This window comes from Ranitomeya imitator, chromosome 7 (genome assembly GCF_032444005.1).
Source record: "Ranitomeya imitator isolate aRanImi1 chromosome 7, aRanImi1.pri, whole genome shotgun sequence".
Taxonomy (NCBI): Eukaryota; Metazoa; Chordata; class Amphibia; order Anura; family Dendrobatidae; genus Ranitomeya; species Ranitomeya imitator.
In genome coordinates, this window is record NC_091288.1 from 18865838 (window position 1) to 18891947 (window position 26110).

At 43.3% G+C, this 26110-nt stretch overlaps 1 protein-coding gene across 2 annotated transcripts in view; it reads left to right on the forward strand.

Annotated features, from left to right (window-relative positions):
• THSD7B (thrombospondin type 1 domain containing 7B) overlaps positions 1-26110 on the forward strand; it is a 452200-nt gene that overhangs the window by 312399 nt on the left and 113691 nt on the right. For both annotated transcript variants that reach the window (XM_069732875.1, XM_069732874.1), the window contains exon 14: positions 8807-9070. In XM_069732875.1, the coding sequence (XP_069588976.1) occupies positions 8807-9070 (264 nt within the window). The remainder of the gene's footprint in view (positions 1-8806; positions 9071-26110) is intronic.

Below are 26110 nucleotides of genomic sequence, written 5' to 3' on the forward strand. Positions count from 1 at the left end.
AACAACAACAAACCATACTCCTCCTCCATATCCTGGTCCATACTTGACATCCAGGATTCCCACAAGCTCCAAGCCTGATTATAATGAGACCAAGATGAATCCGCGAGCGATTTGGTAAATAACTCTGTTACGGCCCTCGCGGCAGGTTCCACAACTCCACTGGACAATCCCGGCCCGCGCTCTCCGCCTGTGGTGCCAAATCCCGGAAAAGCTGCCACTGAAATTGAGAAAGAGCAACAACTATTGGATCAGGCGCTGACAAGCTAACTTCAGATACAATCCATAAGTTAAACTTAAGACCCAGGAAAACCAAGTGCTGCAAGACCTTCACTACTGCAGGTGTAGCCGCTGACAACGAGTTTACCGCCGTCACCGTTCCAACATGCTCACAATGAAAAGAAATCTTCAAATTCCTCAATTTGTCACCCCACAGGGCCAACGCAACTACCTTGGGGGACAAATGCAACAGTAGCCGGTTGTTTGTTAACCCCTCCTCCTTCCATTCTTCCGGCCAAGCCGCTGCTGACCAGCTACCATGAAAGAAAAGACCAAAGCCACTCATTTCAACGACATGCACCAAAATGCCCAAGGAGGTAGCATCTGCCACCGGCTGAATCCACAGAGATCTGCCATTGTACTCGTCAAGAAAATCCGCCCACATCTTCAAATCGTCCCGAAACTCTTTCTTTATCCTGATGAAATGCAAAGGGGACTTTACCCCTACTGTTGCCAAAAATAGGCGGCGGCAGAACGCTCGACCCATCGGCATGATCCTACATGCAAAGTTCAGTTTCCCTAACAACGATTGCAAACTGCGCAAATTTATCTTCTTCAAACCAATCGTATTAACCACATCTTGGCGCAACGCGGTAACCTTGTCTGCAGGTAGCCTACATTCCATTGCTACCGTGTCGATTTCAATGCCTAGGAAGCTCAACACTGTCACCGGACCAACTGTTTTATCCTCCGCCAAAGGCACCCCGAAGTTTTTTGTCACACTCTCCATTGTATGCAACAAAATCGAACAATCTGCTGATTCCGCTGGCCCTATAAACAGAAAGTCATCCAGATAGTGCGAACATGAGCGTATCCCAGACACATCTTTCACCACCCATTCTAGGAACGTGCTGAAGGCCTCAAAGTAAGCACATGAAATCGAGCAACCCATGGGAAGACAACGATCAACAAAGAAGCCGCCATCCCAAAAACAACCCAATAAATGCAAACTGTCAGGATGAACTGGCAACAAACGAAAGGCCGCTTCGATGTCGGTCTTAGCCAGCTTAGCCCCCTTTCCACATGCTCTAACCCACTCCATCGCTGAATCGAATGATAAGTACGACACCGAACTCAACTCGGGATCAATACCATCATTAACCGAAGATCCCTTCGGAAATGACAGGTGATGGATTAACCTAAATTTATTAGGTTCTTTCTTAGGGACCACGCCAAGAGGTGACACCCTCAGATTTGCAATCGGAGGGGCGACAAACGGGCCTGCCATTCTTCCCAGAGCAACTTCCTTATTCAACTTCTCCGACACGACCTCCGGGAATTGTAACGCCGATTTCAAATTTTTTCTTTTTAAACTAACATCCTGCTCAACATAAGGGATTTTGAAACCCTCCTTAAAACCGTCGCGCAATAAAACTGCAGCTGACCTATCAGGGTATCTACTTAGAAAGGCCTCCATCACGACCCACTGCACCGGAGTCACCCCTTTTGTCAGCTGAATCTCCAACTTTTTGCCTGTTACCCCTGAAACATTTTGAAGCGCTATGCACCCCCCCGCAGGTTGAACACTCGTGCCTATATTTACACTTGCTCCCGAATCTGCATATGCCATCATTGAAGGCGAAACACAGTCCCTTCTTCAAAGCCGCCGAGTGTCCTGACTGCCCTGAACTCCCGGCGCCCCCGTGAAAAGGCTGGCTAGTCTGACCTAAACGGGACGGGACCATAACTCTCATCCACAACGCTATGTCCTTGTGATCCCACCTGATACTTGGCCTAAAAGCCTTACGCTGACGAAACTGTTCGTCATAGCGTAACCAACCCTGTCCCCCATAGGTCCTGTAAGCCTCCCCTATGGCATCTAAGTAACAAAATAATGCCGAGCAATTTTCCGGGGCCTTCTCCCCGATTACGCTAGCCATAATAGCGAAAGCTTGCAGCCAATTTGAAAATGATCTGGGAATCAGCCTATATCTCCGTTTCTCCTCATCTTCTTTTTTAGAGTCCTCCCTTCTAGGTCTATCCAAATTAAATCTCTCTAGGGGTAAAAGAGAAAATATTTCTATGTACTCCCCTTTCCAGATTTTTTCCCTAACCTCTTGTTTTAAATGTGCCCCTAACGGGCCCTCGAAGCAGACATAGACCTCCCCCGTAGCCGCATCGTCTAGTTGCGGTACATCCTCCTTTTCCTTATCCTGCAAAGCTCCCTCACCTGGTGCATCAATTCCTGACCCAGGCCCTGGTGCTGTTCCGTCCTTCTCCCTTGATGAGCTCCCCGTGTCTGCCGCAGGACCCGCACTGCTGGATGTACCCGTAACTTCAGACAACTGTCTAGACCCCTCAAACGACCCCGTATTTCCCAACCAAGCAGCTGACGGCAAAGACCCCCTGCTAAGACCGGACCCCCACAAGCCCGCTAGCTCCCCTAAACCTCTAAGGATTAAACCCATACCCCCGCTAGCAACTCCCGAAGTAATGTCACTATTCCTAGCTTCAGGGGAAACTATGCCTGGCAAATTAAAGATAGGGAAAATGTTCTCACCTAGCTGCCTGGGTGCTGTGAGCCCAGCAGCCGAAGATCCAGCTCCCAGCCGAAGGTGTCCTGCATCCCAACCGGCTTGATCCGCGATGTTGCCCGCCGAACTCCTGGCGGCCGTATCCGTGTCCTGGCGACTCGGTGATGCCGTCGACTGCCCTGGTGCTGCGGAAAGGGAAAAGGCCGAGCCCGATGGAAGATGTGCGGCTCCTTGCCACGGATACGTCCCCGGCACTGCGTACCGAAGCGACGGAATGTCGCCTGCCGGAATCCGGAAAATTTCCGCCACCACCAGCAGAGGACGCAGATCCAGGAAAGTTCCGGCCATCACCAGCAGAGGGCGCAGATCCAGGAAAATCCCGGCCATCACCAGCAGAGGGCGCAGCTGCAAGAAAATCCCGGCCAACACCAGCAGAGGGCGCAGAACTTGCAATATCCAGGCCACCACCAGCAGAGGGCGCTGCTGCGTTGAAGACTCCAGAGCTGTGCACTGCAGAAGGCCGCACGCTGATGCCAGGGCCAGCCGACTGCCGCCCGCATAATCCTCGGCGCTGAGGGGCCACCGCACCTGACCCCCGTCTCCTCGGCTGTCGCTGCCTCCCACGCTGAGCGGCGCCAGCGGGCATGCTGGCGGCCGCCGTACCGGCTCCTGCTCCTGCCGCCCCACGTCGCCCGGACACTGAAGGAGGGGAGGAAGGATCCACCCCCCGTTGTAGGCCCCGCCGCACTGGAGGATTCCTCCCGGCGCCGCGCTGTGAGGTGGAGGGAACAGCGCTGCTTACCGGAGGGTCCGCAGAGGGGCTCCTATTTCGGCGCCGGGCCCTGGGGATGATGTCCGGGCTTAGGCGCGCCGGAGGCCTAGTCCTCCGCGGCCGGCGCCCGTCCTGCGGTGCCTGCGATGGTGCTCCCGATGTCCCCTGGAGAAGGCTGTTAACGGATGCATTCAGCCAATCTGTCCCCTGGGAGCTGGCTGCCGTCCGGAGACGCTGGAGGATCGCTTCAACGTCCATTCTGGTAAGTGTGACAGAGATTCCTCACTTGTCACGCAGGCACCTAAAATGGATGCCTGCGTGAGGAGCGTGCCCCTTTTTATGTGCCCCCTCCCCACAGTCCCCTAGTTCCACCCCTTATTTTCAAAAAATGCCCCTAAAGCCACCCCTCAAGTTCCCAGTTAACCCCTTACCACCGTATCCCTTCTAACTGCTCCAGCTCCCCAGGTCCCACGTAACCCCGTCATGGCGGCCTCCCTTTACGTGCCGTGGGCCCCCAGTACGGCCTTTCTGGACAACCGTACATGTACATGGCAATAAAGGTGTTACTATGGTGCGCATATGGTAATGGAGAGTAATAGATAATGGCACAGTGAGTGAGAGGGAGACAGAGGAAAGATTACGTACCAAATGTCGGGATAGAAGATGAATGCTTATTGGCTATATACGCTGCCTATAGAAAAAAGGGGAAGATAGTGGCTACTATATTACTACACTTCCAAATCTTATCGGGTTTTGCCACTATCTTCCCCTTTTTTCTATAGGCAGCGTATATAGCCAATAAGCATTCATCTTCTATCCCGACATTTGGTACGTAATCTTTCCTCTGTCTCCCTCTCACTCACTGTGCCATTATCTATGGCCGGCGTCACACATGCGAGTTTTACGGACGTAAGAGCGCAGAATCTACGTCCGTAAAACTCGCAAAAAATACGGCACAATTATTCTCTATGCCCCTGCTCCTATCTGCCGTATTTTACTGATCAGTATTATACGGCTTTCTACGGCCGTACAAAATCGCAGCATGCTGCGTTTGTCACCGTACTGCGCAAGAAATACGCCAATGAAAGTCTATGGAAGCGTGAAAAATACGGATTACACACGGACAAGCAGTGTGACTTGCGAGAAATACGCAGCGCTGTTAGAGAGAAAAGCCGGTAATTCAGTGCGGTGTACAGTAAAATCACACTGACAGCTTACAGTAGAATAGGTAGAATAAATGTGTACACATAGAATAGGTATATATATATATATATATATATATATATATATGTCAGTGAGACACATATATGTATATATATTAATATTTATTCCAGCGCTAGACAGCTTGAAAGCCGGTAATTCAATTACCGGCTTTTTCCTTCTCCTTCCTAAAACCCGACATGATTTGAGACATGGTTTACATACAGTAAACCATGTCTTCTCTCCATTTTTTTTGCAGATTCCACACTACTAATGTCAGTAGTGTGTATCTGCAAAATTTGGCCGTTCTAGCTCTTAAAATAAAGGGTTAAATGGCGGAAAAAATTGGCGTGGGCTCCCGCGCAATTTTCTCCGCCAGAGTAGTAAAGCCAGTGACTGAGGGCAGATATTAATAGCCTGGAGAGGGTCCATGGTTATTGGCCCCCCCCTGGCTAAAAATATCTGCCCCCAGCCACCCCAGAAAAGGCACATCTGGAAGATGCGCCTATTCTGGCACTTGGCCACTCTCTTCCCATTCCCGTGTAGCGGTGGGATATGGGGTAATGAAGGGTTAATGCCACCTTGCTATTGTAAGGTGACATTAAGCCTAATTAATAATGGAGAGGCGTCAATTATGACACCTATCCATTATTAATCCAATTGTAGTGAAGGGTTAAATAAAACACAAACACATTATTTAAAATTATTTTAATGAAATAAAAACAATGGGTGTTGCAGTATTTTATTCAACGCCCAATCCAGTCACTGAAGACCCTCGTTCTGTGAGTAAAAAAACATAATAAACCAACAATATACTTACCCTCCGCAGATCTGTAACGTCCAACGATGTAAATCCTTCTGAAGGGGTTAAAACATTTTGCAGCAAGGAGCTGTGCTAATGCAGGCTGCTCCTCGCTGCAAAACCCCGGGGAATGAGGCTAAAAATAGATCAATGATCTATATTTAGCTTTATTTGCGGTGAGGCGCCCTCTGCTGGCTGTTCATAGATCGTGGGAAATTACCTAGAAAGCTCCCTGGCTCCCTGGCTTTCTAGGTAATTTCCCACGATCTATGAACAGCCAGCAGAGGGCGCCTCACCGCAAATAAAGCTAAATATAGATCTCCAGGCTATTAATATCTGCCCTCAGTCACTGGCTTTACTACTCTGGCGGAGAAAATTGCGCGGGAGCCCACGCCAATTTTTTCCGCCATTTAACCCTTTATTTTAAGAGCTAGAACGGCCAAATTTTGCAGATACACACTACTGACATTAGTAGTGTGGAATCTGCAAAAAAAATGGAGAGAAGACATGGTTTACTGTATGTAACCATGTCTCAAATCATGTCGGGTTTTAGGAAGGAGAAGGAAAAAGCCGGTAATTGAATTACCGGCTTTCAAGCTGTATAGCGCTGGAATAAATAGTAATATATATACATATATGTGTCTCACTGACATATATATATATATATACCTATTCTATGTGTACACATTTATTCTACCTATTCTACTGTAAGCTGTCAGTGTGATTTTACTGTACACCGCACTGAATTACCGGCTTTTCTCTCTAATATATGTGTCTACTGACACATATATATATATATATATATATATATATATATATATATATATATATGACAGTATATATATATTTTCTTTTCTTTTTGGGACACATGGATCACTTCTATAGCGGTATGTTGGTTTTGCTAGCCTGCGAGAAAACCACGCAGTACGGATGCCATACGGATTACATACGGAGGATGCCATGCGCAAAAAACGCTGACACACCCTGCCTACGGAGGAGCTACGGACCACTTTTTTCGGGACTTTTCAGCGTATTACGGCCGTAATATACGGACCGTATTGTTTTACGCTGTGTGTGACGCCGGCCTATTACTCTCCATTACCATATGCGCACCATCGTAACACCTTTATTGCCATGTAATAATAATAATAATAATAATAATTTTTATTTATATAGCGCCAACATATTCCGCAGCGCTTTACAAATTATAGAGGGGACTTGTACATACAATAGACATTACAGCATAACAGAAATACAGTTCAAAACAGATACCAAGAGGAGTGAGGGCCCTGCTCGTAAGCTTACAAACTATGAGGAAAAGGGGAGACACGAGAGGTGGATGGTAACAATTGCTATAGTTATTCGGACCAGCCATAGTGTAAGGCTTGGGTGTTCATGTAAAGCTGCATGAACCAGTTAATTAATTTTTTTTTTTTTTTTTTTTTTTTTTTAATATAGGCCACACAGGGATCGTTAGGTTAATGCATTGAGGCGGTAGGCCAGTCTGAACAAATGAGTTTTTAGGGCACGCTTAAAACTGTGGGGATTGGGGATTAATCGTATTATCCTAGGTAGTGCATTCCAAAGAATCGGCGCAGCACGTGTAAAGTCTTGGAGACGGGAGTGGGAGGTTCTGATTATTGAGGATGCTAACCTGAGGTCATCAGCGGAGCGGAGGGCACGGGTAGGGTGGTAGACTGAGACCAGAGAGGAGATGTAGGGTGGTGCTGAGCCATGGAGTGCTTTGTGGATGAGGGTAGTAGTTTTGTACTGGATTCTGGAGTGGATGGGTAGCCAGTGTAATGACTGGCACAGGGTAGAGGCATCGGTGTAACGGTTGGTGAGGAATATGATCCTGGCAGCAGCATTCAGGACAGATTGGAGCGGGGAGAGTTTGGTAAGAGGGAGGCCGATTAGTAGAGAGTTACAATAGTCCAGACGAGAATGAATAAGTGAAACAGTAAGAGTTTTTGCAGAGTCGAAAGTAAGAAAAGGGCGAATTCTAGAAATGTTTTTGAGATGCAGGTAAGAAGAGCGAGCCAGTGATCGGATGTGGGGGGTGAATGAAAGGTCAGAATCAAGGATGACCCCAAGGCAGCGGGCATGTTGCTTTGGAGTAATGGTGGAACCGCAAACGGAGATGGCAATGTCAGGCAAAGGTAGGTTAGTAGAGGGAGAAAACACGAGGAGTTCAGTTTTTGACAGGTTTAGTTTCAGATAGAGGGAGGACATGATGCTAGAGACAGCGGTAAGACAATCACTGGTGTTTTCTAATAAGGCAGGCGTGAGATCAGGAGAAGAAGTGTATAGTTGGGTGTCGTCAGCATAGAGATGGTACTGGAAGCCAAATCTACTGATTGTTTGTCCAATAGGGGCAGTATACAACGAGAAGAGGAGGGGGCCTAGGACTGATCCTTGAGGAACCCCAACAGTAAGGGGAAGGTGAGAGGAGGAGGAACCAGCGAAACATACAGTGAAGGATCGGTCAGAGAGATAGGAGGAGAACCGTACATGTACGGTTGTCCATGTGTATTCTGTGTATATACTTTGTTTATTAGTTTTTTGTGTTGATATTATCCTTATTACATGATTTGTTTTGATATATGTAATTTTCAGTTACTGACGAAGGTCTTGTATGTGACCGAAACGTTTTGTTTGGGATACAATAAACTACCAAATTTTCTTCTCACCGCAAAGTTGAGTGCTGGGTTTCTTGCTTGCTTAATTCAAAACTGCTATCCACTCTATTTTGTACAAAAATCTATCACTTATTTTGCCGACGTCCTTGCTATGATAACTGCCCTTAAGGCTATGTGCACATGTAGAATGGTTCTCTGCGGATTTTTACGCAGCGGATTTCATAAATCCGCAGGGCAAAAACACCACGTTTTTCCTGCGGATTTATAGCGGATTTAACGTGGTTTTTGTGGGGATTCCACTGCGGTTTTACACCTGCGGTTTCCTATTATGGAGCAGGTGTAAAACCGCTGCGGAATCCGCACAAAGAAGTGACATGCTGCGGAATATAAACCGCTGGGGTTCCGCGCGTTTTTTTCCGCAGCATGGGCACAGCGTTTTCAGTTTCTCATAGGTTAGCATTGTACTGTAAACTCATGGGAAAATGCTGCGGAAACTCTGCGGACCCGCAGCAAAATCCGCAACGTGTACACATACCCTAAACGTTAAGACACCTGAAAAGATGAATCTTTGTGTGTTTAGCGGAGTTCTCTAACACTTTACATTATTTTAGATTTCATTAATACTATTCTGCTCTGGTTACAGGGAGAAGCAAGAAGCGGGACAGATGTCAGAACGCAGAGGCTTATCCGTTAGTGGAGACAGAGGCGTGCGCCTGTGAAGTATATAAATCTCAGCCGTATGGAAATTGGTCGGACTGCATAATACAAGATGCAAGAAATGAGATGCAGCTGGGAGTGAGAACTCAGGGAAACATGAAAGGCTGCGGCGGAGGCATCCGACTCCGAGCCATCGCTTGTTATGATTTAACTGGCAGAATAGTTGAGCCCACTCTCTGTAGTCATTCTGGTAAGAAGAAATACAGGATTATTTTTGGAGCTGCAATTTATCATTGAATGATTTTAATTGTAAAGGCGAGGAAAGGATTTGTGTCCATGTAGTCTTCGTTTCAAACAAGAAAAGTTGTCTAACAATTAGAAGATCCAGGCCTGTGCATTGTGGGAAGTGGGAAATTCTCAGTCAGATGTTCATATAATTACCAGACTGGATAGGAGGAAGTGCAGAGAAAATCTAACAGTCAAATGTATTAATATCTGCAAAACTTATAGTAAATTTCTGTCCATAATGGCCAGCATTATAGTAGTTATATTCTTGTACATAGGAGCAGTATTATAGTAGTTATATTTCTGTACATAGGAGCAGTATTATAGTAGTTATATTCTTGTACACAGGGGCAGTATTATAGCAGTTATATTCTTGTATATAGAGGCAGCATTATAGTAGTTATATTCCTGTACATAGGAGCAGTATTATAGTAGTTATATTCTTGTACATAGGAGCAGTATTATAGTAGTTATATTCTTGTACATAGGGGCAGTATTATAGTAGTTATATTCTTGTACACAGGGGCAGTATTATAGTAGTTATATTCTTGTACACAGGGGCAGTATTATAGCAGTTATATTCTTGTATATAGAGGCAGCATTATAGTAGTTATATTCCTGTACATAGGAGCAGTATTATAGTAGTTATATTCTTGTACATAGGAGCAGTATTATAGTAGTTATATTCTTGTACATAGGGGCAGTATTATAGTAGTTATATTCTTGTATATAGAGGCAGCATTATAGTAGTTATATTCCTGTACATAGGAGCAGTATTATAGTAGTTATATTCTTGTACACAGGGGCAGTATTATAGCAGTTATATTCTTGTATATAGAGGCAGCATTATAGTAGTTATATTCTTGTACATAGGAGCAGTATTATAGTAGTTATATGCTTGTACATAGGAGCAGTATTATAGTAGTTATATTCTTGTACATAGGAGCAGTATTATAGTAGTTATATTCTTGTACATAGGAGCAGTATTATAGTAGTTATATTCTTGTACATAGGAGCAGTATTATAGTAGTTATATTCTTGTACACAGGGGCAGTATTATAGCAGTTATATTTTTGCATATAGAGGCAGCATTATAGTAGTTATATTCCTGTACATAGGAGCAGTATTATAGTAGTTATATTCTTGTACATAGGAGCAGTATTATAGTAGTTATATTCTTGTACATAGGGGCAGTATTATAGTAGTTATATTCTTGTATATAGAGGCAGCATTATAGTAGTTATATTCCTGTACATAGGAGCAGTATTATAGTAGTTATATTCTTGTACATAGGAGCAGTATTATAGTAGTTATATTCTTGTACATAGGGGCAGTATTATAGCAGTTATATTCCTGTACATAGGAGCAGTATTATAGTAGTTATATTCTTGTACATAGGAGCAGTATTATAGTAGTTATATTCTTGTACATGGGGCAGTATTATAGTAGTTATATTCCTGTACATAGGAGCAGTATTATAGTAGTTATATTCTTGTACATAGGAGCAGTATTATAGTAGTTATATTCCTGTACATAGGGGCAGTATTATAGTAGTTATATTCTTGTACATAGGGGCAGTATTATAGTAGTTACATTCTTGTACATGGGGCAGTATTATAGTAGTTATATTTCTGTACATAGGGGCAGTATTATAGTAATTATATTCCTGTACATAGGAGCAGTATTATAGTAGTTATATTCTTGTACATAGGAGCAGTATTATAGTAAGAAGAAAAAGCAGAAGTCCAGCGCGGGTGATGTCCATAAAAAATACCTTTTATTCCATATTCGTTAAAAGCACATAAATCCAAAGTCCATCTTCATATCCATAGACACAAAAACGGGTGATTCATACCAGTGACAGTCACAGGCTTAAAGTGCATTAAAATCATACGCGTTTCAACGGTCGTGCCGCCTTACTCATTGTGATAAAAATAAAATGAAAGAGGGCTGCCATATAGGACTAGGCCCATTAGGTTACACCCCCTGATCTTGCAGACAACAGAAACAGGGCAACACCTACAGGTAGTTAATGAGTTTAGCCTGAAATTTGCATGTACAAATACTAAGCTTAAGGCAGGAGAAAGAGAGGGGGAAAAAAAAAAAAAAAAAAAAAAAAAGTCTATGGACTTTTATATGGATGTTATATATACAAGAATTATAACTTATCATTCATAATAATTCATAAGATCCTGCCGGATATTCATGCCTAGGGGGGCTCTGGACTTAAGCTGATACATCCACCATATCTCTCTGTTGGTTATTTTTCTTTTTATATCTCCCCCTCGGAATGGAGCTTTAACCCTTTCAATCCCGCGGACCTCCAATGAGCTGACATCCCCATTGTGTTTATGGATGAAGCGTCTTATGGGTGATTTTATTCACTGCATCAGACAAGTGCCTCCTTATTCTCACTTTCAGGGGACCCCCTGTGCACCCCACATATTGCTGCTCACAGGTGGTGCAATTAATCAGATACACCACATTGGAGGTGTTGCAGTTAATGTAGTGGTTAATTTTGTAGGTCTTTTTGGTGACAGATGAGTGGAATTCCTTACTGTTCACCATGTATTTACAGCAGGTGCAGATATTATATATATATATATATATTGTGCCCACACTTGTATGTGCCTTTAGTACTGAGCCAGTTTTCTTTCTCTTTTAACCTTTTGTCTTCACTAACACAGAGGCTGGGGGATAAGATGTTGTTCAGACTAGGGGCTTTTTTAGCGATATAGCGCACTGGTTTGGACAGGATTTGATTCAGCTTTTTATCCTGGCTCAGCATAGGGATTCTTTTTCTGATAATATCAGTAATCTCTTTGAACTGAGGGCTGTATGTAGTGGTGAAGGTGATGTGCTCCTCACTGGACACACGGTTACTGCTCGTTTTACTCAGCATAGTCTCCCGATCTATATCCTCCACAATGCTCTCAGCCCTCTGCAGCATCCAGCTGGGATAGCCCCTATGAGCCAGCCTGCCCCTCACCTCCCTCTTACTCCGGTCATACACTTCCTTGGTGGTACTGTTCCTCTTAAACCTGTAGAGTTCCCCCACAGGTATGTTTTTTATTACATGTCTCGGATGACATGATTTGGCATGTAATATGGAATTAGTCGCGGTATTTTTCCTGAAAGGGGAGATTGTGATGATTGAATCTGAATTTAGATCTAAAGTAACATCTATAAAATTAATGTTTCTACCCCCAATTGTATAGGTGAATTTCAAATTCATTTCATTATCATTCATATATTTGATAAGTTCAGATATCAAGTCCGCAGGTCCCTCCCATATGAGGAGCAGGTCGTCCAGATAGCGCCCCAGCCACCTAATATAGGGGGAGAAGGGGTTAACATGTGAAAACATGAACAAGCTCTCCCAGGCTGCCATATACAGGTTAGCGATAGATGGCGAGAACCCTGCGCCCATCGGGGCTCCGCAAACCTGCAAAAAAAACTCTTTATTAAAGGAAAAAAAGTTATGTTTGAGGAGAAAGTCCACAGAGGAAATCAAAAATTCCTGTATAGCCGGAGTGTAGTCACTGTAGTCCTGGAGATGTCTCCTCAGGATGGAGATAGTCAGATCATGCATCAGGGAGGGATACAAGGCCTCCACATCACAGGAGATGAAGATACAGTCTCCAGACCATGCAGTCTTATCCAGGGAGGAAATCAAATGCTTTGTATCTTTTATATAGCCTGGTAGTCTAGAAATCAGTGGTTGCAGATACATATCCACCCAGGTACTGAGGTTTTCACCCATGCTTCCAATCCCTGCTACTATGGGTCTGAATGTAGGAGGGAAGACTTCCTTGTGGATCTTAGGCAGGGAATGGAAGATGGGGATTATAGGGTGTTCCACAAATAAATCCTCAGACAGTTTTTTATCCAGTGCCCCTATAGCAAAACCCTCAGAAAGCAGATGTTTTAGTTTTTTCTGGAATAGTTCAGTGGGATCATGCTGTAGTCTCCTATACGTGTTGCTGTTATTCAGCATCACCATGTTCTGCTGGACATATAGACCTGCATTCAGTAGGACCACAGCTCCTCCCTTGTCAGCTCTTCTGACCATCAGATCCTGGTTGCCTCGGATCTCCTCCAGACCTTTCCTTTCTAGTTTACTCAGATTGGGTCTGTTATGGTTACATGAGGATTTTTTCTTGAGTTCTATCAGGTCCTCCTCTATGCATTCCTGGAATGAATCCAAGATGTTAGGTCTTGAATTGACAGGGTAAAAATAGGGTTTTTTTGATTTATAACCAGAGTTTAGGTTTTTGGTGGATTCTATAGATTCACTCTCAAGGGTCCTCAGGTCACTAATGGAGCAAAGTTCCTGGAAAGTCCCTATTTCACCCAGTGTGGTCTGGTCACTCTGTGTGGTCAGGTTCTGTATAGCGTCCTGGTCAGATTTTTCCTTGAAAAAGTGGCAGTATTATAGTAGTTATATTCTTGTACATAGGGGCAGTATTATAGTAGTTATATTCTTGTACATAGGGGCAGTATTATAGTAGTTATATTCTTGTACATAGGGGCAGTATTATAGTAGTTATATTCTTGTACATAGGGGCAGTATTATAGTAGTTATATTCGTGTACATAGGGGCAGTAGTATAGAAGTTATATTGGTGTACATAGGAGCAATATTATAGTAGTTATATTCCTGTACATAGGAGCAGTATTATAGTAGTTATATTCTTGTACATAGGAGCAGTGTTATAGTAGTTATATTCTTGTACATAGGAGCAGTATTATAGTAGTTATATTCTTGTACATAGGGGGCAGTATTATAGTAGTTATATTCTTGTACATGGGAGGCAGTATTATAGTAGTTATATTCTTGTACATAGGAGCAGTATTATAGTAGATATATTCTTGTACATAGGGGCAGTATTATAGTAGATATATTCTTGTACATAGGAGCAGTATTATAGTAGTTATATTCTTGTACATAGGAGGCAGTATTATAGTAGTTATATTCTTGTACATAGGGTGCAGTATTATAGTAGATATATTCTTGTACATACGGGGCAGTATTATAGTAGTTATATTCCTGTACATGGGGGCAGTTTTATAGTATTTATATTCTTGTATATAGGAGCAGTATTATAGTAGTTATATTCCTGTACATAGGAGGCAGTATTATAGCAGTTAGATGACCTAATTTTCAGTATGAATGCTGAAGTCATTGATTGGCGTCAGTGGTCATGTGACTTTGCTCCTGAAATGTAAACAAAGTGAGTCTATAAATTTAAAAGTTGATTCGGTCTTTAAATATTATCGAATACAATTTGCTGCTGTATTTTCTTTTTATTTATATCGCAAAACTAGTTTAATACTGTGCAGAAATTTATCATCTGTAAGCTCCGTCTAGTGTTGGCTATATGCCGCCAGAATTTTATCACTCTCTAATAGGGGGATTTGTGGAAGGATGCAGAAGATTAGATTTTGACCCCCATATAGTATGTGTGTATATATATATATATATATATATCTATAATATAACGCTGGGAGCGTCACTCTGTCCGAAGCCTCTATAGACTGCGCAAGCGCCGGCGCAGTCTGGGCCTCACAGAGCGACGCTCCCGGGAGATCGCGGTATGCGTAAGCACTGAACGCATACCGCGATCTCCACCGGAGAGTCAGGGACCGCCAGGAGGGAGGGTAAGTATACTCACCTTTCCCGGTTCCAGCGCTGCTTGCGGCTCCGTCTCCCGGCTCCTCTGCTCCCGGCTCCGGAGGGCCGGAATCGGCGCCTGCGCAGTCCTCGCTTTCCGGCGCCATTTTCTTGAAGACACACTCCGGCTCCACTGCAGGTGTGTCTTCAAGAAAATGGCGCCGGAAAGCGCGGACTGCGCAGGCGCCGATTCCTGCTGCGGGAATCGGCGCCTGCGCAGTCCCCGCTTTCCGGCGCCATTTTCTTGAAGACATACCTGCAGTGGAGCCGGACGATAGGTGAGTATGGTATTTTATTTTTTTTTTTATATGGCAGCAGCATTCGGGGGCATACACACTGGAGCGGGGGGCATATAATACAATGGTGGCGCAGGATGGGAGCAGCACATGACAGAACGGGCGCAGGATGGCAGCAGCACATGACAGAACGGGCGCAGGATGGCAGCAGCACATGACAGAACGGGCGCAGGATGGCAGCAGCACATGACAGAACGGGCGCAGGATGGCCGCAACACATGACAGAACGGGCGCAGGATGGCCGCAGCACATGACAGAACGGGCGCAGGATGGCAGCAGCACATGACAGAACGGGCGAAGGATGGCAGCAGCACATGACAGAACGGGCGAAGGATGGCAGCAGCACATGACAGAACGGGCGCAGGATGGCAGCAGCACATGACAGAACGGGCGCAGGATGGCAGCAGCACATGACAGAACGGGCGCAGGATGGGAGCAGCACATGACAGAACGGGCGCAGGATGGGAGCAGCACATGACAGAACGGGCGCAGGATGGCAGCAGCACATGACAGAACGGGCGCAGGATGGCAGCAGCACATGACAGAACGGGCGCAGGATGGCAGCAGCACATGACAGAACGGGCGCAGGATGGCAGCAGCACATGACAGAACGGGCGCAGGATGGCAGCAGCACATGACAGAACGGGCGCAGGATGGGAGCAGAACATGACAGAACGGGCGCAGGATGGCAGCAGCACATGACAGAACGGGCGCAGGATGGCAGCAGCACATGACAGAACGGGCGCAGGATGGCAGCAGCACATGACAGAACGGGCGCAGGATGGCAGCAGCACATGACAGAACGGGCGCAGGATGGCAGCAGCACATGACAGAACGGGCGCAGGATGGCAGCAGCACATGACAGAACGGGCGCAGGATGGCAGCAGCACATGACAGAACGGGCGCAGGATGGCAGCAGCACATGACAGAACGGGCGCAGGATGGGAGCAGAACATGACAGAACGGGCGCAGGATGGCAGCAGCACATGACAGAACGGGCGCAGGATGGCAGCAGCACATGACAGAACGGGCGCAGGATGGCAGCAGCACATGACAGAACGGGCGCAGGATGGCAGCAGCACATGACAGAACGGGCGCAGGATGGCAGCAGCAAATGACAGAACGGGGACGCAGGATGGGAGCAGCAAATGACAGGATGGGAGCAGCAAATGACAGAATGGAGGCGCAGGATGGGAGCAGCACATGACAGAACGGGGGCGCAGGATGGGAGCAGCACATGACAGGATGGGGGCGCAGGATGGAGCAGCACATACCAGGATGGAGACCATATACCAATATAAATGCTCGCCACCCGGGCGTAGAACGGGTTCAATAGCTAGTATTATATAAAGCTGTATGTGTGTGAGTATGTCCGGGATTGGCTTCTGCACCGTCGCAGCTACAGCCACAAAATTTTGCACAGTCACACGCCTGGACCCCGAGAGCGTCATAGGCTATGTTGTGAGGTGAAATTTTAACCCCGCGCGTTCCAATTCACCAAACAATTTTGCCCCTATCTACATAATGGGGAAAAAGTGAAAGGAAAAGTGTTGGAGGCAAATTGACAGCTGCCAGATGTGAACAAGGGGGACTTAAAGAATGAGAGCGATGGCGCCAAAGAGTATATACTGTACAGTTGCTAAGGTGGGGCCCCGACATGGGATACTCACCACAGACGGGGATATGTACACACACACACAAAATGCGCCACACACTACCACGTGCTTGAACACATATACCACCCTCAGCACACATTTCACCACACATACACCAACCTCGCCACATAAAAGTCGAAACACAAAAGTCGCCGCTCAAAACTTCCACGCGCAAAATTCGCCACATGCAAAATTCACCACATGCAAAACTCGCCACACGCAAAACTTGCACATGTGGAAAAATTGCCACATGCACAAAAGTTGCAACACATGCAAAAGTTGCCTCACACAAAACTTGCACATACTCAAAATGCATGACACATAAAAATTGCCACGCGCAAAACTCGCCATGTGCAAAACTTGCTGCACACAACTTGCTACACTAACCTGAAACACACACACAAGTCTGGTATTATCCTTCAAAAATAAATCTGATTAATAAGCAGACAAACTACAAGAGCAACAAATGTACCATATAGGAAATCCGGCAGCTGTCAGTCACATGACCTGTCTATTATGTGTATGTGTGAGCTAATATATACTGCCAGGGGGGAGGGCTTCCTGTTGGCTGGGGATTTATCAGGCTGCCAATAGCAACCAATCACAGCTCCGCTTCTATTTTGCTACAGTTAATTAATCTGAGCTCTGATTGGTTAATATAGGCAACAAAGGACATTCTCAGTATAACAAAGCTTGTGTGAGGTAATAGCCTGTCAGTTAGGGTGTGTTGGTGGAAAGGCTGATGTCAGTCACATTACCTCTATGTGAGCAGATATAGAAACTGCCAGTTACAGACTATTTTTACCACAATAATGCCTCATAAGAAAAGGAATTCCATGGCATGAATGTCAGCTGATGTGAAAAGAAAAGCTGCATTACGGGCCAATGAAGTGAAGTGAAAACCATTCCCGGTGACTACCTCTTGAAGCTCATCAAGAGAATGCCAAGAGTGTGCAAAGCAGTCATCACAGCAAAAGGTGGCTACTTTGAAGAACCTAGAATATAAGACATAATTTCAGTTGTTTCACACTTTTTTGTTAGGTATATAATTCCACATGTGTTAATTTATAGTTTTGATGCCTTCAGTGTGAATGTACAATTTTCATAGTCATGAAAATACAGAAAAATCTTTAAATGAGAAGGTGTGTCCAAACTTTTGGTCTGTACTGTATATATCCAATCCGTACAGACTTTTGAACCTCCTTAGATTGAAAGAAATAAAGATTGGTATAATTTTGCACTGATATTTCTTACATAACCGAAGGGTCATTTTAAACTATTACATCAGTAAGAAAAAAAAAACGGCGTCCTCTTTTTATGCATATTGGCATTTTTCACATTGCATCGATAAAACGACATCAAATGTTAGATCCTTTTCCCCTTTGTCTAGTGTAAAACCATTTATTGCTCTCATAAACTGTCCTATTTTGTCTCCGCTGACTCCATTCTCCGCCGACCCGATTATATCTTGCAGGTTAACTCACTATTATAGATAATCTTGTTTCATTTACCAGTAGCGCAGTTCTGTAAGGTCTGTGATAAGGCGATCCAGCTTACATGAGATGTTCCTATTATAAAATGGCTGCAGTTACAGCTGGATCAAGATAATCATACGGGGTATGTGCAGAAAAGCCGAAACACCGTTACTGGGAGATAAAGCCTGTTTGTGTTTGAAGGGTCAGCGCAGAGTTTTCCTGAGCTCCTGCATGTTACATCCAATGCTGCAATAACTTTCTTATCGCAGCCAGCAGATATTCGGCTTTAAAAGGGTCAATGTGTGTCAGCGTCAATAGGAGGCGAAGGGGCAGAAGAAAGACCCAATGCCCGATCCTTGCTCCTGCCCTCTTACTGCCACTTTAAATGAAAACTTCTTATTAGTAAAGGGCAATTCTTGTCACGATGGATATTTCAATATCAATGATACAGTAATGTTTCCTAAGTTATATGACATTTAGAAATCAAACCCTGCTTAATACCATTTTTGCATTTTTATCTTTGCTCCCATCATGACTTGGGGTTACGAGTATAAGCGCGGATAGAATAAGCAGGGATAAAATGTAAAATAATGCTCAATATAACTACTATAACACTGTCCCTTATGTACTAGAATATAACTACAATAATACTGCCCCTATGTACAAGAATATAACTACTATAATACTGCTCCTATGTACAAGAATATAACTACTATAATACTGCCCCTATGTACAAGAATATAACTACTATAATACTGCTCCTATGTACAAGAATATAACTGCTATAATACTGCCCCTATGTACAAGAATATAACTACTATAATACTGCCCCTATGTACAAGAATATAACTACTATAATACTGCCCCTATGTACAAGAATATAACTACTATAATACTGCTCCTATGTACAAGAATATAACTACTATAATACTGCTCCTATGTACAAGAATATAACTACTATAATACTGCTCCTATGTACAAGAATATAACACTATAATACTGCCCCTATGTACAATAATATAACTACTATAATACTGCCCCTATGTACAAGAATATAACTGCTATAATACTGCCCCTATATACAAGAATATAACTACTATAATACTGCTCCTATGTACAAGAATATAACTACTATAATACTGCCCCTATGTACACGAATATAACTACTATAATACTGCCCCTATGTACAAGAATATAACTACTATAATACTGCCCCTATGTACAATAATATAACTACTATAATACTACCCCTATGTACAAGAGTATAACTACTATAATACTGCCCCTATGTACAAGAATATAACTACTATAATACTGCCCCCTATGTATAAGAATATAACTACTATAATACTGCTCCCTATGTATAAGAATATAACTACTATAATACTGCCTCTATGTGCAAGAATATAACTACTATAATACTGCTCCCTATGTACAATAATATAACTACTATAATACTGCTCCTATGTACAAGAATATAACTACTATAATACTGCTCCTATGTACAAGAATATAACTACTATAATACTGCTCCTATGTACAAGAATATAACTACTATAATACTGTCCTTATGTACAATAATATAACTACTATAATACTGCCCCTATGTACAAGAATATAACTACTATAATACTGCTCCTATGTACAAGAATATAACTACTATAATACTGCCCCTATGTACAATAATATAACTACTATAATACTGCTCCTATGTACAAGAATATAACTACTATAATACTGCCCTATGTACAAGAATATAACTATTATAATACTGCCCCCTATGTATAAGAATATAACTACTATAATACTGCTCCCTATGTATAAGAATATAACTACTATAATACCCAGATAGATTAGCGAAATTAGGATTATTTAGTCTAGAAAAAAGACGACTGAGGGGCGATCTAATAACCATGTATAAGTATATAAGGGGACAATACAAATATCTCGCTGAGGATCTGTTTATACCAAGGAAGGTGACGGGCACAAGGGGGCATTCTTTGCGTCTGGAGGAGAGAAGGTTTTTCCACCAACATAGAAGAGGATTCTTTACTGTTAGGGCAGTGAGAATCTGGAATTGCTTGCCTGAGGAGGTGGTGATGGCGAACTCAGTCGAGGGGTTCAAGAGAAGCCTGGATGTCTTCCTGGAGCAGAACAATATTGTATCATACAATTATTAGGTTCTGTAGAAGGACGTAGATCTGGGTATTTATTATAATGGAATATAGGCTGAACTGGATGGACAAATGTCTTTTTTCGGCCTTACTAACTATGTTACTATGTTACTGCTCCTATGTACAAGAATATAACTACTATAATACTGCTCCTATATACAAGAATATAACTACTATAATACTGCCCCTATGTACAAGAATATAACTACTATAATACTGCCCCCTATGTACAAGAATATAACTACTATAATACTGCCCCTATGTACAAGAATATAACTACTATAATACTGCCCCCTATGTATAAGAATATAACTGCTATAATACTGCCCCTATGTACAAGAATATAACTACTATAATACTGCCCTATGTACAAGAATATAACTACTATAATACTGCCCCCTATGTATAAGAATATAACTGCTATATTACTGCCCTATGTACAAGAATATAACTACTATAATACTGCCCCTATGTATAAGAATATAACTACTATAATACTGCCCCTATGTATAAGAATATAACTACTATAATACTGCCCCTATGTATAAGAATATAACTACTATAATACTTCCCCTATGTATAAGAATATAACTACTATAATACTGCCCCTATGTATAAGAATATAACTACTTAATGAAAATCAACTTCAGGGATTGAGGCCATTTTGACCATAGTCCTAAGGCAATTTAAGACCATTTTTTAAATTGTTGCAGCGTACTGTAGGTTTCCTGTAAGAAATGTTCAAGGATGGAGGTCTCCATTTAACACAAGTGAGGGTGGAAGCAGCGAACTTCTTCTGGTGTGTTTTCATTAGGCATTTAATCTAGCTGAAGCTTGGGACATAACTACATGATAAGTCAAGTGAAATTTTACAGATTTGTGATTGTTAGTAAATATTCTCGTTATTTTATCGTCTGTGAGTTCAAACCTGACTAATGTATGTTCAGCACTTTAGAGACTGTTAGTTTCCAGTGCCTAAGATTGAGATGTAGTTATTTCACCATAACATTATGTTATTTTAGTGATATTATTTCAATTTACCGTATATAAACTGTATTTCTGTGCTGTTCTGAAAATATAACTTCTATTTTCTCCTTTGTAGATTTCTTTTCTTTTTTCCTTCTGTGATAAACAGCTACTATCGCTCATTACAGGCCCCAGTAAACGCTATAACATTATCGCCATCAGAAAGCCATTGAATGCTTTTACTGAACAGAGCAGTTTCCAGAGAGGTGTTAGTAGTCTCTGCCGCCCTTGCAGGTCAGGGAGCGCAGGAACACGGCGTGCCGACTGCAGTTATTACCTGTCACTCCCACAGCACAAGTGATACTTCTATAAAGCTTCCGGCTCACAGAGGTACAATGTACTCAGGACTTTACAAGAGCAAATCAAATGGGAAGAAAAGATTAAAAAAAAATAACGAACTGGAAAGACCACCCAGGGGCAGAGTTCTACTTTCAAGACTCCATTGCTATAAGGCTACTTTCACACTAGCGTTTTCTGCAATCCGTCACAATGCGTCGTTTTGCAGAAAAAACGCATCCTGCAAAAGTGCTTGCAGGATGCCTTTTTTCCCCATAGACTTGTATTGACGACGCATTTGCGACGGATTGCCACACGTCGCATCCGTCGAGCGACGGATGCGTCGTGCTTTGGCGGACCGTCGGGAGCAAAAAACGCTACATGTAACGTTTTTTGCTCCTGACGGACCGCTTTTTCCGACCGCGCACGCGCGGCCGGAACTCCGCCCCCACCTCTCCGCACCTTACAATAGGGCAGCGGATGCGCCGGAGAAATGCATCCGCTGCCTCCATTGTGCAATGCGTTAAACGCTAGCATCGGAATCTCTCCCCGACGCATTGCGACGGGGAGATTCCGACGCTAGTGTGAAAGAAGCCTAACACTTTCCAGGCACAAATAGTAGTAGCAGAGAAGCGATCATTCAAATACTTGTTCTTACTCTGGAGCTTTCATTATTATTTTAATGCTTTAAATTAATGATTAATCTTTTATCTTTTGTACATCCATAACGATTGAGGCAATAGATGCCATTGTATCTTTTATTTTATTGTATTATGTATATCTTCTATGAAAAAACATTTTCTCTGATTAGTGTTTTTTTTTCCTGTAGCATGCATGTGCTAAATTACAATGCAAGCTGCTTGATGCTTTTCAGTGTCAACCCTTCCCCCCTGGGCTCCCTTTCAGCCCATTTGCGAGCCTCTGCTTAATGTGAATCTAAACTTCATTAAGAAATTGGAATCGATGGCGCTATATAAATAAATGATAACAATAAATTGGAGGAAAGTGGGAGGTTCAGACCTCGGATGGCCTCGCTGTCTTAATTGTCACTGAACTGCATCAAGCAGCTTGCAATGTACTGCAATGCAGGCAAGCTGCGGAAAAAAAAAGTGCTTAAAATATTTTACCTTCCAACAAATGCAATGCCTTTTTAAAGAGGATGTCAAGTGAAAACAAGTGATCTTGTATCCACAGGATCAGTGACAGCTTGTTGATTGGTGGAGATCACACCATTAACAGTACAAGGAACTTTTATCTCTGTAAAAATGGAACTTTAGTGCTCATGCTTGACAATCTGTACATTTCATTTGCTATGGTGCTATCTACTGCTGCTCTCTGCTATTTCATGTAAGCCCCAATGAAGAATTAATAGTGTGGCGTTAAGGTATCCAACCTGCCGCTCAATTTTGTAAGCGGGATATAAAAATGACTCAAAAGGATAATCTTTCACCATTCCGCTGATCAGTGCCAGTCACAACCTCACTGACTAATAAGTTACCACGTATCCTGTGTGCTGCACAGGCTGATATTTGAAGTCAATGCAACTGGAAACTAACGCTGCTGCCTCTGCATACTCAGAATGGGTGTGATCCAATTGATTGGACCCCTACAAGCATAAGAAATACTTTGTGCAACACTTATGGAAGGTGGATGTGTGATGCAAAAAAATATCAATTTTTATTTAAAGGGAACCTGTCACCTGAATTTGGCGGGACCGGTTTTCGGTCATATGGGCGGAGTTTTCGGGTGTTTGATTCACCCTTTCCTTACCCGCTGGCTGCATGCTGGCCGCAATATTGGATTGAAGTTCATTCTCTGTCCTCTGTAGTAGACGCCTGTGCAAGGCAATCTTGCCTTGCACACGCGCAGTATGCTTTGCCCAACTGCGGGCAAAGCTGAAAAGCATTAGTGCGCATGCGCCGGCGCACTATGTCCCGGAACACAGCGAAATACTTCCGGGACATCGTGCGTCGGCGCATGTGCACTAATGCTTTTCAGCTTTGCCCGCATTTGGGCAAAGCATACTGTGCATGCGCAAGGCAAGATTGCCTTGCGCAGGCGTGTACTACGGAGGACAGAGAATGAACTTCAATCCAATATTGCGGCCAGCATGCAGCCAGCGGGTAAGGAAAGGGTGAATCAAATACCCGAAAACTCCGCCCATATGACCGAAAACTGGTCCCGCCAAATTCAGGTGACCGGTTCCCTTTAATATGCTTTGCTTATATAGCACTATCATATTCTGCAGCGCTATACCTACTTCATCATCACTGTCCCCAATAAGTATGTCTTTGGAGTTTGGGAGGAAATCTAAGAATCGGGAGGAAACCCACGCAAACATTTGGAGAACATACTTGCAGATGTTGTTCTAGGGGAGATTTGAACCCAGGACCCCGGTGCTGCAGTGCTAATCACCGCGCTGGATAAAAAAAAATATACCCCCTTCATGCTTTGTTTCTCCCCTAAATGTTCATTTGGATGCCAGAGCTTCCAAAGTTATTAACAAGGAAACTACTTGAAGTCCTCATTTTTGGGAGGTTTTGCCAGGTTTAGGTGTTTGCCCAGGGGATTCGTTAAATGTTCTGGGAGTCTGAAAGATCTTTTTATTGTATGTGACCTCTCCAGGCATTCAGGTGAGTAGGGAAGGATGTCTTAAGGTGACGTATATCTTAGAGAAATAAGAATTCAGCTCTCATTAGGTAGTAGTGATAAATTACAGCCATTCTGTTATGCTTAGTATAGGATCCGCGAGGGCGGAGCAAGACAAAGTGATTATCATTTTTTTCATTGGCTTACTGGGTCATGCCCCACCCCCTCGGATCCTGCAATCATAACACAGCGTGTCACTTGTGGTGGGGTTACCTAACTGGTTTGAGCTTTTCCGTGAGACTTGGAAGGTTCAGAAAATAACTGTAATCCTGATTTAAAAAATAATTTCCCAGTTGTCTCCATGTTTTTTTTGTTTGGGTTATAAAACATATTTGCTTCAAATAATAATTTAACTTTGTTCCTTGTATAAAAATGATCTTCTCCTTCGGTCCTTTGTCCAACAACATAAGAAAGCTTGAAGTCTCAGGGGAAATCTCCGATAAAATTAGCTGTGTGCATTGAGAAGGCATAAACTACTTTATTACAGGTGCTAAAAGAGAATACAAATAGATTGGTTCTTGTTCACACCCGTAATAATAAAGTGTGATTGTAATTGAAGGGTAGAGCAGGCGGTCTTATATCACAGCCCCCGGCCACTGACCGTCCGGACGACAAGAGAAGAAGCACTTTAAATTGGTTTTATGCTGACAGAGCGACAAGCGGTTATTAATATTACAAGACACTGTTGGTTCTGCATTTATGGATGACTGAGCTGAGTGATTTGGTCTCGAGCTGCAGCATAAGCAATATATCCAGAATATATTCTACGCATTCAGCATCCGCTCTCTAGACAATCGTCTGCATTTATCCTGATATCCTCCTTATAGCAAACTGTACAGAGGAGACTCAAGTGTCCAATTTTGGGAAAACATATCCCCCAAATTGAGATAGAGATGGAAAATGGCAGCACCTAGACACTGACCTATTTTTCACACAATGGAGTCGAAAAAAAGTGGCAGCACTCCAAATAGAGTATTAAAAAAAATAAGTGGGGTTAGTCTCATTGAGCTGGGTTAAAAAGTAACCCCTTTGTAGAGCCTTCTTTTGCGGCGATTACATCTGCAAGTCGCTTTGGATAAGTCTCTGAGCCTTCCACATCTGGCCATTTGGATTTTTGCCCATTCGTCAAGACAAAACTGCTCCAGCTCCTTCAAGTTAGATGGATTCCTCTGGTGAACAGCAATCTTCAAGTCTGACCACAGATTCTCAATTGGATTAAGGTCTGGGCTTTGACTAGGCCACTCCAAAACATTTTTACGTTGTTTCCTCTTAAACCACTCGAGTGTTGTTTTAGTAGTATGCTTTGGGTCATTGTCTTGGAAGTTCAACCTCCGGCCCAGTCTCAAATCACTGAGACTGAAACAAGTATTGCTCAAGAATATCCCTGTATTTCACACCATCCATCTTCCACTCGACTCAGATCATTTTCCCTGTTCCTGTTGCTGAAAAACATCCCTACAGCATGATGCTGCAACCACTATGTTTCACTGTGGGGATGGTGTTTTTTGGGGTGGAGAGCTGTGTTAGTTTGGCGCCAGACATAGCGTTTACCTTGGTGGCCAAAAAGTTCCATTTTGATCTCATCTGAACACAGCACCTTCCTCAATACATTTGAGGAGTCTCCCACATCTTTTGGCAGACTCAGAACAATTATTGTGTCTAAGTAAAGGCTTTTTTCTGCCCACTCTTCCATAAAGGCCACCTCTATGGAGTGTACAGCTTATTGTGGTTAAATGGACAGATACTTCAGTCTCTGCTTGGGAATTCTGCAGCTCTTTCGG